General features: G+C 39.3%; 1 protein-coding gene across 2 annotated transcripts in view; it reads left to right on the top strand.

Annotated features, from left to right (window-relative positions):
- The window catches only part of atp9a (ATPase phospholipid transporting 9A), a 217676-nt gene that overhangs the window by 169854 nt on the left and 28557 nt on the right, over positions 1 to 19265 (top strand). For both annotated transcript variants that reach the window (XM_061925336.1, XM_061925343.1), the window contains exons 20-23: positions 5232 to 5321; positions 5414 to 5558; positions 10492 to 10556; positions 18906 to 19061. In XM_061925336.1, coding sequence (XP_061781320.1) covers positions 5232 to 5321; positions 5414 to 5558; positions 10492 to 10556; positions 18906 to 19061 — 456 coding nt within the window. The remainder of the gene's footprint in view (positions 1 to 5231; positions 5322 to 5413; positions 5559 to 10491; positions 10557 to 18905; positions 19062 to 19265) is intronic.

The raw sequence follows: 19265 nt of genomic DNA on the forward strand, positions 1-19265 counted from the left end.
TAGATCGCAATGTTTGCCAGTCCTGATGTGTGCGTTCAGTTTGGTGAGTTTTGAAGCATGTTAAGGGGGTCAAATTACAGCTCAAAGAGGCAAAAGTGACTGTTTTTAGTACTTTTTTGTCTTGAAGGGGGAATTGCCAACTTCCTGTTGATTTTAGCCCGAGAATGTACGATTATGAAATCTAGATCTGAGTCAGACCTACATAGAGGTTTTTGTTTCATGTCTCTCCGACCTTCCTAGTGGGAGTTACAGGCAGTCTAGTTTTTTTTTTTCCCTAGGGGGCGCTAGAGCACAATTTTGAGTTTTGGGGTTCGTTTTTTTTTATTAAAAGGCAATTTCCGCAGGTCCTGATGTGTGGGTCAAATATGGTGAGTTTTGAAGCATGTTAAGTGGGTCAAATTACAGCTCAAAGAGGCGGCCGGTATAATAATAATATTAAAACCTTAGAAATTCAATAGGTCCTTATGTCCCATTGCATAAGGACTCCCTTTGGGAGTCCTTATGCAATGGGCCATGCGGGCCCTAATAATAATAAAACCTTACAAATTCAATAGGTCATTATGTCCCATTGCATAAGGACTCCCTTTGGGAGTCCTTATACAATGGGCCATGCGGGCCCTAATTATTACTATCATCGTCATGTGATCCGAGAGTCTTTCACTTATCGCATATTATTGAACTCTGTGCATTTCAGACTTTTTTCAGTCGCTTAATCTTGAACAAGTCATCCAGTGTCTGGAGTTCTGGATTAAACCACTTCCTTTTAATGGCTTTTTTTACATGCTGCAATCAGAATCAGAATCCGAATTGTCAAGAGTTTGTAGTTGATGAACCCCAAGATGCAGAGATGACGGCAGGCATTGAGTGAGAAAACATGATTTAATTAAACACTGAGGCAAAACAACAAACAAAAGGGTAACAACAAAAGGCGCGCACAAGGCGGAGAAGAAACTTGGTTATGAACTAAAATAGCACAGAGGCTAACTTTGGACAAGAAACAAAAACACTTACTGTGACACGAAGGAACTAGGACATGAGCAGAGTGAAACAAAAGTAGACAGAGCTACAACGACAAGTGTTAAGACAGGTAGCAATGACAATGACAATGACAATAATCCAGCACTGACTGGAGGGGATGGCAGGTTTAAATAGCAGCTGGCTGATTGACACCAGGTGTGGCCAGGTGCCAATCAGCCACAGCTGAGGGGAAGCAGCACTCAGGGAGACAATCAGGAATTGAAGACAAAATAAAAAGCGCTGACAGAAAACTAAGACAAACGCAGAGGAAAAACTAAAACACAGTCAAACTGTCAGGGACAAGCCTGACACGAATACCTTTATTGTCATTGTATGGAAACAACGAAATTGGACAGCAATCCAGCTCAGTGCTTTTAAAACAAACCTACATAAAATAGTCTTAAGACAACAACAATAATAAAACAATTTAAAAACATAATAAAATGTAAAACATATTGCACAGCAGATCTCTATCAGAGGTAAGCAAGTAATAAAGTGGTGAGTGTTCAGGTAAGTGCAGAGTTTAGGGCAAGGGTCGGCAACCTTTACCAGTCAAAGAGCCATTTTGACCAGTTTCACAAATTATAGAAAACAATGGGAGCCGCAAAAATTTTTGAAATTTTTAAATGAAATAACACTGCGTACAAAGTTTTTTTTTTTGCTTTGTGCTATGTATACACCAAGGGTCTCAGACATGCTGCCCACACCTTTATATGGAATTGTTAAGCTGGTGCGGCACACAAACACATTTTGGGAGAACATCTGCACCGTAACACAACAGGACAAATACCCAGAATCCCATGCAGCCCTAACTCTTCCGGGATACATTATACACCCCCGCTACCAAACCCCGCCCACCTCAACCGACGCACAGAGAGGGGGGTGGGGGGTGTTGATGTGTGAGGGAGCAGGCTTGGGGTGGGGGCGGGGTTTGGTGGTAGCAGGGGTGTATAATGTAGCCCGGAAGAGTCAGGGCTGCATGGGATTCTGGGTGTTTGTTCTGTTGTGTTTATGTTGTGTTAAGGTGCAGATGTTCTCCCGAAATGTGTTTGTCATGTTTGGTTTTGGTTCAAAGTGTGGCGCATTATTAGTAAGAGTGTTAAAGTTGTTTTATATGGTCACCGTCAGTGTAACCTGTGTGGCTGTTGACCAAGTATGCCTTGCTGTCACGTACGTGTGCAAGCAGAAGATGTATATTGTATAACAAGTGTTGGGCTGGCACGCTGTTAATACAGATTGTAGAGGGCGCCAAATGTTGTACCATCATGGCACGCCCTTATTATAGCTGTAAGGGTGAAAATCGGTGAATATTAATCCCGGGAGTTTTCTGCGAGAGGCACTGAAATCCGTAAGTCTCACGGGAAAATTGGGGGGTTCAGCAAGTAAGCTGCTGAGCCGCATCAGAGTGATCAAAGAGCCGCATGCGGCTCCGGAGCCGCGGGTTGCCGACCCCTTGTTTAGGGCAATAACAGCTCTAGGATAGAAAGGTCTTATAGCGCCTCCCGGAGGGCAAGAGTGCAAGCCAGTGGTGACCTGGGTGGGATGAGTCCCTGAGGATGCTGTTTGCTCTCCTGTTGCAGTGTCTCTTATACAGCTCCTCTAGAGATGTAAGAGGACATGCAGTGATCCCCTGGGCCGCGTTTATGACGCCATCATGATCTTATTCAAATACTCATTAATTATGGGCCTGCTACAATGAAAGCAGCCCATATTATTATTCCTCATACTTCAACTTTTATTATTATAGTTCCGCACGTTTCTCTTACGCTTAATACGTGACGAACCGGCCAACAAACCCCCACATATGTTATATCGTCGGAAAGGTCTCGTTGGTGCCGACGGGGGTACTTTAAGTTGGAAACATTTTGTGTTACCATAGTGACGCTATTCACGAATAAACACAAAAAAAAAGGCCAATTGAATGGGTACGCAACCTTTATAATGGTAGATATTGCAAGCAGAATGCTCGAAACTACGAGATGACCTCCTCTTGTAGCTCAGCCATTCTTTCACAAAGCTCGGTGCTTAACATCTCATTTTGTTCACACACGTGTCTACTTTAACCCTGGCTAAAAAGTTTTGACGTCCAACGTTTGGTTTTGGCAGGATGGCCGTCGGAGTGAGGCGAGCACCATCGGCCTTCCTCCATTAAAGCGGATGGCGTCCACTCTAATTTACTGGAGCTTAAAAGCCCCGAAAATTTGCTTTTTTTTTTTGGTGAACAACTTGTCCTCACGGCCACATTTTGTATCTCACTGTCATGTGTTTCGGTGACAACGTTGACACACGTGTCCTCCCTCAAAAAAATTTCACTTTTATGGAGGTCATGTGTCCAAACTAGGGATGTCCCGATCCAGGTTTTTGCACTTCCGATCCGATACCGATATTGTTTTTGCATTTCCGATCCGATACCGATACTGACCGATACTGGCCTATCCGAGCATGTATTAAAGTTTAAAGTTATTTAGTCTACTTAGTTGTCAGAATCATGTTGAAAAGGGTTTTAGTACTCTTGATAACAACTAGCCAGCTGAATTAGGGGAGTTTGAATAATACACAATGGTTGGTAACAAGAAACTGACCTGTTTATTCAAGGATAAACACAAAATAGACACAATTATACATGACAAACAGAAATGGCATCATTGAACTAGGGCTGGGCGATATGGCCTTTTTTAAATATTGCGATATTTTAAGGCCATATTGCGATACACCATATACATCTCGATATTTTGCCTCAGCCTTGAATGAACATTTGATGCATATAATCACAGCAGTATGATGATTCTATGTGTTTTGATTGATTGATTGAGACTTTTATTAGTAGGTTGCACAGTGAAGTACATATTCCGTACAATTGACCACTAAATGGTAACACTCCAATAAGTTTTTCAACTTGTTTAAATCGGGGTCCACTTAAATTGATTCATGATACAGATATATACTATCATCATAATACAGTCATCACACAAGATAACCACATTGAATTATTTACATTATTTATAATCCAGGGTGTGGAGGGGGGCGCCGGATGTAAGTGTCAAAAAGACAGCCAAAAGAGTTTGATATGAGAATAAATCTAAAGTTAAAATATAGGGTAGAAATGCACCCATTTGCAGGAAATGTAGTCTTGATTTTCAACATTTTCTTTCAAGGCTTGCATGTCTACATTAAAACATTCTTCTTCATACTGCACTAATATATGCTACTTTTAAACTTTCATGCAGAGAAGGAAATCACAACTAAAAAAATCACTAATTTTTTCATACGGTGTTGATGTGGAAATTTTTGCCTCGGCATTTTGATGGTGTGGGCGTGTGGCACCGAACGGAGATAAGCGTCTCGACAGACGTCACAATATTTGAACAATGATGACGAAAACTGTTTTCTCTGTCGTGTCCGTGTGTCGAAAATTGTTATGCGCTTATTTTTTTTATTTGATTTTGTGCGTGGCATAGATTTGCTATGCGCAGAGGACGCTTAAACAGTGCGCAATTGCACAGGCGAGCACCTTAGAGGGAGCGTTGCTCGCACGGCTGCGCTAGCATCACAGCTAACGTTAGCCATGCTGCTACCTCTCTGCTCGGGGAGGACGTATACGTATGTGACGTATGACGTGACAGTATGTGACGTGTGTAAGAAGGATCACTGGCTGTCTGTGAGAGGGAGACACAGGAAAGAGTGAGAAGAGCCTGTCGTGTAATGCCAGCAGCTAAAAGCAACTGCGTGAGAATTCACAGACCTGTGGATGTGTTGAAGGTGCGCTGGAAAATGCGGAACGGAAATTAGGGAGCAGCAGAAAAGTGGAATGTATTATTTAAATCGGTGCGTAGGAAAACACGCACCAGAGGTTTTTTTTAAACTGGATCTGGATCGGCATTTTCCCATGCCTTGCCGATACGCAATTTTTGGCAAATATCGGCAGCCGATCCGATCCAAATATCGTATTCTATTAATATATTTAATTAAAGCAATTAACATTATTGTATTTATATTTGAATAATTATTCAGAGTTTTCTTTTTTATTGTTTTCGTACAAACCATCCTTGGTTTTCTAAGCACTTTTACCATGTTGCGGCAAAGACCCTCTTTTTATTGAACTAAAAGTGGGGGAGTACAATGTGGTGCAATATTATTACAATATGTTTCCAACAATACCGATTCTATAATGACAGATGGATAATAATTTGCGCTTTTGCTGATGTGGTCGACAGGTGACCACGCGAGGAGAAGCCCACCTGGAGCTCAACGCCTTCAGGAGGAAACACGACTGCGCCCTGGTGATATCGGGGGACTCGCTGGAGGTGAAGTGGCAACACTCTTGTATTAATCAAATGACAACTTTTCAAAATGTCACGGAATTAAAAAATATATCTGACGCGTTGCTCGCCTGCAGGTTTGCCTCAAGTACTACGAGTACGAGTTCATGGAGCTGGCGTGCCAGTGTCCCGCCGTGGTCTGCTGCCGCTGCGCCCCCACCCAGAAGGCGCAGATCATCCGACTGCTGCAGGAGCGCACGGGCAAGCTCACCTGTGCTGTCGGTGAGAAATTAAGCACTTTCTTACCTGTTTTGTGGTACAATAGAATAGAGTTTTATTGTCATTGTTACAGTGAACAGGTTCAAAGAACAACGAAATTGGAGCAGATCCCCTAAGGTGCATACACAATAATATAGTAATATAAAGAGTATGCATATATCCATACAAATGCATATGTATATATATTATTATTACCGACGAGACACGGGAGAAAGCGAAGACGAATTCGGCGATCTCCTTCTAACCAACGATTGGTATGTGTTTGTTTGGCATTAAAGGAAACTAACAACTATGAACTAGGTTTACAGCATATGAAATACATTTGGCAACAACATGCACTTTGAGAGTGCAGACAGCCCAATTTTCATCAATTAATATATTCTGTAGACATACCCTCATCCGCTCTCTTTTCCTGGGGGTCTGGCGGCAGATTTCTTTGACTTTATCGTTGGAAATGCATCTGCTTTGAGTGTTGCAGGATATCCACACATTCTTGCCATCTCTGTCGTAGCATAGCTTTCGTCGGTAAAGTGTGCGGAACAAACGTCCAATTTCTTGCCACTTTCGCATCTTTGGGCCACTGGTGCAACTTGAATCCGTCCCTCCGACAACACACCGACGAGACATGATGTCTCCAAGGTACGGAAAACAGTCGAAAAAACGGAAAATAACAGAGCTGATTTGACTCGGTGTTTCTAATGTGTTTGAGTAAATGGCGGATTGCTTCCCGATGTGACGTCACGTCCAAGAGCGAATAATAGAAAGGTGTATAATTCGCCAAAATTCACCCATTTAGAGTTCGGAAATCGGTTTTTTTCTGCAACATCAAGGTATATATTGACGCTTACATAGGTCTGATGATAATGTTCCCCTTTAATATAGTATACATTTTAACTGACCTTTATTTGACTATGTTTGTCTTTTTGTAGGTGGCTAAAATACGCGGTGCTGCTGACCGCCGTCTAACGTTACGTTACTGTGTGTGATACATTGACTAACGTAACGTTATGTGTAGGTACCTCATGCAACCCTGCTTAAAAAAAAATCACTTGACAATAAGTATGAATAAGGTAGCGAACTGCAGTGGACGCAACAGATTGCCGTGTTTGCAATGATGTTATAACCATAGACATCTTATAATTAGACTCAGCATTGGCTGCTGTGATGCGAGAAATTCGTACGCCATCTTGAAGTGGTGATGAGGAGCCTAAACTGACAGTTGACAGGTAGAAAACAAAGATGGCGTTCAGCGTTTTCCTGCTCAAATGAGCAGACTGTTGAAAATAGGAATGGGGGGATTACTATTACTATTATTATAACCTATGGTGGCATCATGCCTTCAGTGTGCATATTGTATATAGTTATCTGCAAACCTATGAAATGTTCTATTATGTCTTCATTATTATGTTAGAATGCACCAGTATGCTTTATTTGTATGTGAAAATCACAAAGAAATCTTCTGGGGGAGGATGACCCGCCTAAAGGGGTTTGGTTTACAAACTTTCAGCCCCACCTAAAACAAAAATTCACCAGCCGCCACTGATTATGGTGCATTCTCATTTTAGGCAAAGTATAAGACAATACTTTCTTAACAGTATAATTGTAACCAGGAATAAGTCTTCAAGTAACAATATTCAAATACTAACATTGTTGGGTAAGACAGAATTTGGTTTTATTCTGAATCCAGTGAAACAGGTTGGTGGTTTTAGCTGATATAAAGACTTTCAGGTGTTTATATATGTTCAAGTATTTGGCAGACGCTTTTATCCAAAGCGACATACATCAAAAATACATATAAAACAATTACTGTAAACATGATCATTTAAAGGGGAACATTATCACCAGACCTATGTAAGCGTCAATATATACCTTGATGTTGCAGAAAAAAGACCATATATTTTTTTAACCGATTTCCGAACTCTAAATGGGTGAATTTTGGCGAATTATACGCCTTTCTATTATTCGCTCTTGGACGTGACGTCACATCGGGAAGCAATCCGCCATTTACTCAAACACATTAGAAACACCGAGTCAAATCAGCTCTGTTATTTTCCGTTTTTTCGACTGTTTTCCGTACCTTGGAGACATCATGTCTCGTCGGTGTGTTGTCGGAGGGACGGATTCAAGTTGCACCAGTGGCCCAAAGATGCGAAAGTGGCAAGAAATTGGACGTTTGTTCCGCACACTTTACCGACGAAAGCTATGCTACGACAGAGATGGCAAGAATGTGTGGATATCCTGCGACACTCAAAGCAGATGCATTTCCAACCATAAAGTCAAAGAAATCTGCCGCCAGACCCCCAGGAAAAGAGAGCGGATGAGGGTATGTCTACATAATATATTAATTGATGAAAACTGGGCTGTCTGCACTCTCAAAGTGCATGTTGTTGCCAAATGTATTTCATATGCTGTAAACCTAGTTCATAGTTGTTAGTTTCCTTTAATGCCAAACAAACACATACCAATCGTTGGTTAGAAGGCGATCGCCGAATTCGTCCTCGCTTTCTCCCGTGTCGCTGGCTGTCGTGTCGTTTTCGTCGTTTTCGCTTGCATACGGTTCAAACCGATATGGCTCAATAGCTTCAGTTTCTTCTTCAATTTCGTTTTCGCTACCTGCCTCCACACTACAACCATCCGTTTCAATACATGCGTAATCTGTTGAATCGCTTAAGCCGCTGAAATCTGAGTTTGAATCCGAGCTAATGTCGCTATAGCTTGCTGTTCTATCCGCCATGTTTTTTTGTATCAGCATCACTATGTGACGTCACAGGAAAATGGACGGGTGTATATAACGATGGTTAAAATCAGGCACTTTGAAGCTTTTTTTAGGGATATTGCGTGATGGGTAAAATTTTGAAAAAAACTTCGAAAAATAAAATAAGCCACTGGGAACTGATTTTTAATGGTTTTAACCCTTCTGAAATTGTGATAATGTTCCCCTTTAAGAACATGTGTGCATATTGCATAGGGCCCCGACATCTAAAAAGTACAACTCTGTTCATTGTTATGTTCATGTATTTGCATACTTGCCAACCTTGAGACCTCCGATTTCGGGAGGTGGGGGGCGTGGTCGGGGGTGGGTCGGGGGCGTGGTTAAGATATATATATAAAAGAAATACTTGACTTTCAGTGAATTCTAGCTATATATATATATATATATATATATATATATATATATATATATATATATATATATATATATATATATATATATATATAAAAATAAAAGAAATACTTGAATTTCAGTGTTCATTTATTTACACATATACACACACATAACACTCATCTACTCATTGTTGAGTTAAGGGTTGAATTGTCCATCCTTGTTCTATTCTCTGTCACTATTTCAGAACACACACATTATACAAATATACATTTCAAAATCAATAAGAAAACGGGAGCTCTAATTTGGGAGTCTGAATTAGGATCAGAAGTTCCTATATAAACATTGCGCACTCACGTCGCCTTTTTTACTGCAGCTGTGCACTGGATTCATTCACAAATACAAACTACAACTCACAAACACTTTAGAGTTAGGCTCCACCATCAGAATGTGTACTTAAACTTATAAAGATCACATGGATATTATTCAGTGAGTTGATTCACCAAAACTAACCTGTTATACAGGAGGAAAAAGCACACAGGACGTTTCAATTGTTCACAGACTGGTCGCGCTCATCAGAATGACAAGACACTTCCGGTCTGCAGGTGATAGCATTCAATTGGGAAGAAACGCCCTACTGCCCCCTACTGACCAATGTGAATACTGATAAATGTGTAATGAAAGCTCCAAAAACGAATTCAAACCACAAAATAAAATAAATAAATCAACACAAAAATGTGACACATTATGGGTGGGTCACATATGCATGTACAGTAGATGGCAGTATTGTCCTGTTTAAAAGTGTCACAACATTGCTGTTTACGGCAGACGAACTGCTTTACGGTAGACAAAAACTTGACTGCTGTTGTTGTGTGTTGTTACCGCGCTGGGAGGACGTTAATGAAACTGCCTAACAATAAACCCACATAAGAAACCAAGAACTCGCCCTTGATCATTAGTTGTTTATATTGTGGGAAAGCGGACGTGTGAACAGGCTGTCAACACGCCACTCAGGTCCGCATGGAGCTGGAGGGGGCGTGGCCTCCAGCTCCGTCTGAATTTCGGGAGATTTTCGGGAGAAAATTTGTCCCCGGAGGTTTTCGGGAGAGGCGCTGAATTTCGGGAGTCTCCCGGAAAATCCGGGAGGGTTGGCAAGTATGGTATTTGTTATGTTTTCCATGTGTACGCACACATCAACACACATGCAGTATGAGATGAGATCAATGAGATAAGGTAAGAACAGGATAGAAACTGCTGTGGAACTAGTTACAATGCAATATGCCATGGAAATACAATGTTAACACTTTTGTGCAAATAAGTACTTGTTTTTTCAAATGTGTTTATTCTGTAAAGGAATGAGTTAAATGTTTAAAATGACTGGTTAATTATGAAGTGCAATGTCAGCACTATTTTTTTTCTCCTGCAATTTAAAATGCACTTGTTTTAATAAATAAATACAGCGTTTTTTAAAAGCATACACAATCTGTGTAAATATATCTGTGGTTAAAAGGACTTGAAAGGACTCGAAACTCAAAATGCAGTTTATGGAGCTGCACACTGATAGTTGGACAAAGACTGGTCACTTCCTGTATAGGAAGATGTCCGCCATTGTTGTTGACGTTGACTGTGCGGCCTCCTGACACTATCTCACCACGCTACTGCGTGACGTCATGCCCGTTAGCGTAAAACCGTACCACAGTAGCAGTTTGGTGGAACTGCGTCACACATTCCATCTTCCCCCAACAAAAGGGCGTGTCCCGAGGAGCGTACAGTGTTTATTGGCGCGCGGCCGATGTGAATCCTGACACCTCTATGGCTTTTGTTTTCTCTTAGGGGACGGAGGAAACGATGTCAGCATGATCCAGGAAGCCGACTGTGGCGTGGGAGTGGAGGGAAAAGTAAGACTCGCACCGGGCAAAGCGCTCACACCGCTCCAATTTCCTGCCCATTTTATTGTAAAGTCACGTTCATGCGCATTATTTTTGGTTCTTCCTTAAAGGGGAACTTCACTTTACATATTTTTCTTTTGCCTATCGTTCACAATCCTTTTGTAAGACAAGAGCACTTTGTGATTTCTATCTATTGATTTCACAACGGTCACTTTTTCACTTCAACAACAACACTACTAATCATGGCAGACTTCATGAGAGACTACTTTGGGACAAATCATAATCCAGAACCTCATATTTTTGAGCGAGAATTTACCGAGAATGAATAACACGTTTTCGAAGCTGTGTGCTAAATATATGAAGCTTTAGTGAAAACGTAGCAGTATTGCTAAGTGCTAAACAAAATATACAAACTACCAACATAATACAATAATCACATACTGTACAATGTCTGCTCTCACTGGGATGCAGACTGGCAGGGTTTTTATTACTTCCCGTTTAGATAAAGAAGCACCTCAGTATGTCAATAATAATAATAATAATAATAGTTAGAGATGTCCGATAAATGCTTTAAAATGTAATACCGTATTTTTCGGACTATAAATTGCAGTTTTTTTCATAGTTTGGCCGATTTATATATGTTTTTTTCCTTCTTTATTATGCATTTTCGGCAGGTGCGACTTATACTCCGAAAAATACGGTACAGGAAATTATAAATTATTTAAAATATCGGTATCGGGTTTTTTTTTATTTTTTTTATTATTATTATTTTTTTTTTAATCAACATAAAAAACACAATATACACTTACATTTAGTGCACCAACCCAAAAAACCTCCCTCCCCCGTTTACACTCATTCACACAAAAGGGTTGTTTCTTTCTGTTATTAATATTCTGGTAGGTTCCTACATTATATATCAATATATATCAATACAGTCTGCAAGGGATACAGTCCATAAGCACACATGATTGGTCTACTAATAGTCATACTTGCCAACCCTCCCGAATTTTCCGGGAAACTCCCGAAATTCAGCGCCTCTCCCGAAAACCTCCCGGGACAAATATTCTCCCGAAAATCTCCCGATTTTCAGCCGGAGCTGGAGGCCACGCCCCCTCCAGCTCCATGCGGACCTGAGTGAGGACAGCCTTTTTTCACAACGGGAGGACAACAGGGTGACAAGAACTAAATCATCCAGACAAGAGATAAATTGTATTATTATGTTTATCTTACCTAAAAATAAATATATTTATTAATAAAAAAAAAATTTAAAAAAATAAATAAAATGTTTTACTATATTTTGCTGAAAACATCAAAATGTATTGTATTTTTATTTGTATTTTTTCTGACTCATTACATCCAGGCATTAGAATTATACATTAAAATAAACTAATAATTAATTTTAAATTATCATAATAATTCATTTAAAATTACCATATTTAATTATTAAAATAATTGCTTGTTTATCAACAACTTTAGCATTTTATTCATTACATTTTGAAACTCTCAGAAGCCAATTTATGTTATATTCATGTTATATTTATTTATGCAAGTTTGAAGTATCAATTATCTAAACACAGTTTTGTTTGCATATTTTCAGGATGTAGATATATATATATATATATATATATATATATATATATATATATATATATATATATATATATATATATATATATGTATATATATGTATGAAATACTTGACTTGGTGAATTCTAGCTGTCAATATACTCCTCCCCTCTTAACCACGCCCCCAACCACGCCCTGCCCCACCCCCGACCACGCCCCTACCCCCCACCTCCCCAAATCGGAGGTCTCAAGGTTGGCAAGTATGCTAATAGTACTAACCTTTAACAGTTAATTTTACTAATTTTCAATAATTACTAGTTCCTATGTACCGCATTTTTCGGAGTATAAGTCGCACCGGAGTATAAGTCGCACCTGCCGAAAATGCATAATAAAGAAGGGAAAAAAACATATAGAAGTCACACTATAAGTCGCATTTTTTGGGGAAATGAATATGATAAAAGCCAACAGCAAGAATAGACATTTGAAAGGCAATTTAAAATAAATAAAGAATAGTGAACAACAGGCTGAATAAGTGTACGTTATATGAGGCATAAATAACCAACTGGTATGTTAACGTAACATATTATGGTAAGAGTCATTCAAATAAATATAACATATAGAACATGCTATACTTTTACCAAACAATCTGTCACTCTTAATCGCTAAATCCCATGAAATCTTATACGTCTAGTCTCTTACGTGAATGAGATCAATAATATTATTTGATATTTTACGCTAATGTGTTAATCATTTCACACATAAGTCGCTCCTGAGTATAAGTCGCACCCCCGGCCAAACTATGAAAAAAACTGCGACTTATAGTCCGAAAAATACGGTATGCATATATCTAAAAAAAAAAAAGTTTTTTTTAAAAAGAAGGGTTTTTATGCCTTTTTTAAAAGCATCCACAGTCTGTGGTGCCCTCAGGTGGTCAGGGAGAGAGCGTTCCACAGACTGGGAGCGGCTAACTTTTTTTTAAGCTGATTTTCCCGCCATACACCTCAGAGTCATAAAACTTGGTATGTGACACTTAACTGCTTGCATGTTGGAATGCTAAAATTAGCATGCTAGCTTTTTTAGCCAATTTTGCTGCCGTACATCTCGGAGTTGTTTAATTTTGTACGTTACGTATGCTAACTGCTAGCTTGTTAATATTAGCACGGTAACTTTTTCAGTCAACTTTGCAGCCGTACACCTCGGAGTCACTCAATTTTGTACGTTAGATATGCTAACTGTTAGCATGCTATAATTAGCGCGCTGACCTTTTCAGCCAATTTTACCGCCATACACTTTTAGCTCATTTTGCCGCCGTACACCTCAGAGTCATAAAACTCGGTATGTAACACTTGTTAACGGTTTGCATGTTGGAATGCTAAAATTAGCATGCTAGCTTTTTTAGCCAATTTTGCTGCCGTACATCTCGGAGTTGTTTAATTTTGTACGTTACGTATGCTAACTGCTAGCTTGTTAATATTAGCATGGTAACTTTCTCAGTCAACTTTGCAGCCGTACATCTCGGAGTCATTCAATTTTGTACATTAGATATGCTAACTGTTAGCATGCTATAATTAGCGCGCTGACTTTTTCAGCCAATTTTACCGCCATATACTTTTAGCTCATTTTGCCGCCGTACACCTCAGAGTCATAAAACTCGGTATGTAACACTTGTTAACGGTTTGCATGTTGGAATGCTAAAATTAGCATGCTAGCTTTTTTAGCCAATTTTGCTGCCGTACATCTCGGAGTTATTTAATTTTGTGCGTTACGTATGCTAACTGCTAGCTTGTTAATATTAGCATGGTAACTTTTTCAGTCAACTTTGCAGCCGTACATCTCGGAGTCATTCAATTTTGTACGTTAGATATGCTAACTGTTAGCATGCTATAATTAGCGCGCTGACTTTTTCAGCCAATTTTACCGCCATACACTTTTAGCTCATTTTGCCACCGTACACCTCAGAGTCATAAAACTCGGTATGTAACACTAACGGTTTGCATGTTGGAATGCTAACATTAGCATGCTAATTTGTTTTTGCCAATTTTGCTGTCGTACAACTTGGAGTCATTCAATTTTGTACGCTACAAATGCTTATTGCTCGCATGCCAACTTTTTTAGCCAATTTTGCGGCCGTACATCTCGAATCATTTAATTTTGTGCGTTACATATGCTAATTGCTAGCATGCTAATATTAGCATGCTAACTTTTTTAAGCTAATTTTCCCGCCATACACCTCAGAGTCATAAAACTTGGTATGTAACACTTGACTGTTTGCATGTTGGAATGCTAACATTAGCATGCTAACTTTTTTTTAGCCAATTTTGCTGCCATACATCTCGGCGTTGTTTCATTTTGTACTGTATGCTAACTGTTAGCTTGTTAATATTAGCATTTTAACTTTTTTTAGCTCATTTTGCCGCCGTGCACCTCAGAGTCATAAAATTTGGTATGTAACACTTGTTAACGGTTTGCATGTTAGAATGCTAACATTAGCATGCTAACTTTTTTAGCCAATTTTGCTGCCATACATCTTGGAGTCATTCAATTTTGTACGTTACAAATGCTTATTGCTCGCATGCTAACTTTTTTAGCCAATTTTGTGGCCACACATCTCAAATCATTTAATTTTGTGCGTTACATATGCTAGCATGCTAATATTAGCATTCTATCTTTTTTTAAGCTAATTTTGCCGCCATACACCTCAGAGTCATAAAACTTGGTATGTAACACTTAACTGTTTGTATGTTGGAATGCTAACATTAGCATGCTAACTTTTTTTAGCCAATTTTGCTGCCATACATCTCGGCGTTGTTTCATTTTGTACTGTATGCTAACTGTTAGCTTGTTAATATTAGCATTTAAACTTTTTTTTTAATCATTTTGCCACCGTGCACCTCAGTCATAAAATTTGGTATGTAACACTTGTTAACGGTTTGCATGTTAGAATGCTAACATTAGCATGCTAACTTTTTTAGACAATTTTGCTGCCATACATCTTGGAGTCATTCAATTTTGTACGGTACAAATGCTTATTGCTCGCATGCTAACTTTTTTAGCCAATTTTGCGGCCGCACATCTCGAATCATTTAATTTTGGGCGTTACATATGCTAACTGATAGCATGCTAATTTTAGCACGCACACTTTTTTTAAGCTAATTTTGCCGCCATACACCTCAGAGTCATAAAACTTGGTATGTGACACTTAACTGTTCGCATGTTGGAATGCTAACATTAGCATGCTAACTTTTTTAGCCAATTTTGCTGCCGTACATCTTGGCGTTGTTTCATTTTGTACTGTATGTTAACTGTTAGCTTGTTAATATTAGCATTTTAACTTTTTTTAACTAATTTTGCCGCCGTACACCTCAGAGTCATAAAATTTGGTATGTAACACTTGTTAACGGTTTGCATGTTGGAATGCTAACATTAGCACGCTAAATTTCTTTGCCAATTTTGCTGCCGTACAACTTGGAGTCATTCAATTTTGTACGTACAAATGCTTATTGCTCGCATGCTAACTTTTTTAGCCAATTTTGCGGCCGTACATCTCGAATCATTTAATTTTGTGCGTTACATATGCTAACTGCTAGCATGCTAATTTTAGCACTCTAACTTTTTTTAAGCTAATTTTGCCGCCATACACCTCAGAGTCATAAAACTTGGTATGTGACACTTAACTGTTCGCATGTTGGAATGCTAACATTAGCATGCTAAATTTTTTAATCAATTTTGCTGCCGTACATATTGGGAGTTATTTAATTTTGTACGTTACCAATGATTACTGCTATCATGCTAATATTAGCATGCTGACTTTTTCAGTCAACTTTGCAGCCGTACATCTCGGAGTCACTCAATTTTGTACGTTAGATATGCTAACTGTTAGCATGCTATAATTAGCGTGCTGACCTTTTCAGCCAATTTTACAGCCATCCACTTTTAGCTCATTTTGCCGCCGTACACCTCAGAGTCATAAAACTTGGTATGTAACACTTGTTAACGGTTTGCATGTTAGAATGCTAACATTAGCATGCTAACTTTTTTAGCCAATTTTGCTGCCATACATCTCGGAGTCATTCAATTTTGTACGTTACAAATGCTTATTGCTCGCATGCTAACTTTTTTAGCCAATTTTGCGGCCGCACATCTCAAATCATTTAATTTTGGGCGTTACATATGCTAACTGATAGCATGCTAATTTTAGCACGCTAACTTTTTTAAGCTAATTTTGCCGCCATACACCTCAGAGTCATAAAACTTGGTATGTGACACTTAACTGTTCGCATGTTGGAATGCTAACATTAGCATGCTAACTTTTTTAGCCAATTTTGCCGCCGTACATCTCGGCGTTGTTTCATTTTGTACGTTACAAATGATTACTGCTATCATGCTAATATTAGCATGCTGACTTTTTCAGTCAACTTTGCCGCCGTACATCTCGGGAGTCATTCAATTTTGTACGTTAGATATGCTAACTGTTAGCGTGCTGACTTTTTTAAAGCTAATTTTCCCGCCATACACCTCAGAGTCATAAAACTTGGTATGTAACACTTGACTGTTTGCATGTTGGAATGCTAACATTAGCATGCTAACTTTTTTTAGCCAATTTTGCTGCCATACATCTCGGCGTTGTTTCCTTTTGTACTGTATGCTAACTGTTAGCTTGTTAATATTAGCATTTTAACTTTTTTTAGCTCATTTTGCCGCCGTGCACCTCAGAGTCATACAATTTGGTATGTAACACTTGTTAACGGTTTGCATGTTAGAATGCTAACATTAGCATGCTAACTTTTTTAGCCAATTTTGCTGCCATACATCTCTGAGTCATTCAATTTTGTACGTTACAAATGCTTATTGCTCGCATGCTAACTTTTTTAGCCAATTTTGCGGCCGCACATCTCAAATCATTTAATTTTGGGCGTTACATATGCTAACTGATAGCATGCTAATTTTAGCACGCACACTTTTTTTAAGCTAATTTTGCCGCCATACACCTCAGAGTCATAAAACTTGGTATGTGACACTTAACTGTTCGCATGTTGGAATGCTAACATTAGCATGCTAACTTTTTTAGCCAATTTTGCCGCCGTACATCTCGGCGTTGTTTCATTTTGTACGTTACAAATGATTACTGCTATCATGCTAATATTAGCATGCTGACTTTTTCAGTCAACTTTGCCGCCGTACATCTCGGGAGTCATTCAATTTTGTACGTTAGATATGCTAACTGTTAGCGTGCTGACTTTTTTAAAGCTAATTTTCCCGCCATACACCTCAGAGTCATAAAACTTGGTATGTAACACTTGACTGTTTGCATGTTGGAATGCTAACATTAGCATGCTAACTTTTTTTAGCCAATTTTGCTGCCATACATCTCGGCGTTGTTTCCTTTTGTACTGTATGCTAACTGTTAGCTTGTTAATATTAGCATTTTAACTTTTTTTAGCTCATTTTGCCGCCGTGCACCTCAGAGTCATAAAATTTGGTATGTAACACTTGTTAACGGTTTGCATGTTAGAATGCTAACATTAGCATGCTAACTTTTTTAGCCAATTTTGCTGCCATACATCTTGAAGTCATTCAATTTTGTACGTTACAAATGCTTATTGCTCGCATGCTAACTTTTTTAGCCAATTTTGCGGCCGCACATCTCAAATCATTTAATTTTGGGCGTTACATATGCTAACTGATAGCATACTAATTTTAGCACGCTAACTTTTTTTGAGCTAATTTTGCCGCCATACACCTCAGAGTCATAAAACTTGGTATGTGACACTTAACTGTTTGTATGTTGGAATGCTAACATTAGCATGCTAACTTTTTTTAGCCAATTTTGCCGCCGTACATCTCGGAGCCATTCAATTTTGTACGTTAGATATGCTAACTGACTTTTCCAGCCAATTTTACCGCCGTACACCTCAGAGTCATAAAACTTGGTACGTGACACATGCTAACTGTTTGCATGTTGGAATGCTAACATTAGCGTGCTAACTTTTTTGGTTAATTATGTAACGGTTTACCCCAGGGTCATATAACTTGGTACGTGACATATGGTAACTGTTAGCCTGCTAATTTTTTTTTAAATTTTGCAACTGCATACCTTAGAGTCTGCTGCCTGCTGCCCTCTGGGAAGCGCTACAGGTGCATTAAAACCAAAACAAACAGGCTAAAGAACAGCTTCTTCCCCAGGGCCATAACCATCCTGAACGGACTGCCCCATTGTCCCTCATAACTGCCTTCTCTTCGGTGCAATAACCCATTCCACCAACCACCCTGTTTTTGTTTTTGTTTTTTTCATGTATATATTCATTTCACACCATATTCATTGCACTTCTACATTTTTTATATTTTTATATATTTGCACAATGTTTTTCTAGCATGCACACATCGCACTGTATGGAATGGTCTCAATCTCGTTACCTTGCGTAATGACAATAAAGCTGATTCTGATTCTGATAACTTTTTACTTGACACATGCTTACTGTTAAGGCATTTGCTGCCATCTTGTGGCGTTAAAAAAAAAAAACAACACCAGGAGGTTGCCTACAGCCTCAGCTGTTTTTGCCAATGTTATTTGAGACCCTGGTAACTACAGCTCCTCATACATTAAAGAGCAGCAAATGAACCCCACATGAGACGGGGGGCACATGTTCAACATTTCACATTGAATCACCCATTTCTTGGAAACATCCACGCAACCACACTCGTATGTTTGTGTTTTGTCAATGACGAAGACGTCCGGGCGTCCCACGTGGGCCGGAGCCGCTCACCTCGCTTTGTGTCGCCCGTGTTTGACAGGAAGGCAAGCAGGCCTCGCTGGCCGCAGACTTCTCGGTGACTCAGTTCAAACATTTGGGTCGTCTGCTGATGGTTCACGGTCGCAACAGCTACAAGAGATCCGCAGCCCTCAGCCAGTTTGTCATCCACAGGAGCCTCTGCATCAGCACCATGCAGGTACAAGCACGCCTTCAAATAACAGCACAGTTACATTTTCCTAGTCAGACCAAGACGAAATCGATGAAAAACGCAAGCAATTTTCCCCATAAATCATGTAAAGCCAAATAACCTGTTCCAGACACCTTCCAGTATGAACACAAAATACAATTGTTGGGTAAAATTATAGTTTTACATGCAGAAAACATTGTGAAATACAAAACC

Source organism: Nerophis lumbriciformis, linkage group LG01, assembly GCF_033978685.3.
Source record: "Nerophis lumbriciformis linkage group LG01, RoL_Nlum_v2.1, whole genome shotgun sequence".
Classification (NCBI taxonomy): Eukaryota; Metazoa; Chordata; class Actinopteri; order Syngnathiformes; family Syngnathidae; genus Nerophis; species Nerophis lumbriciformis.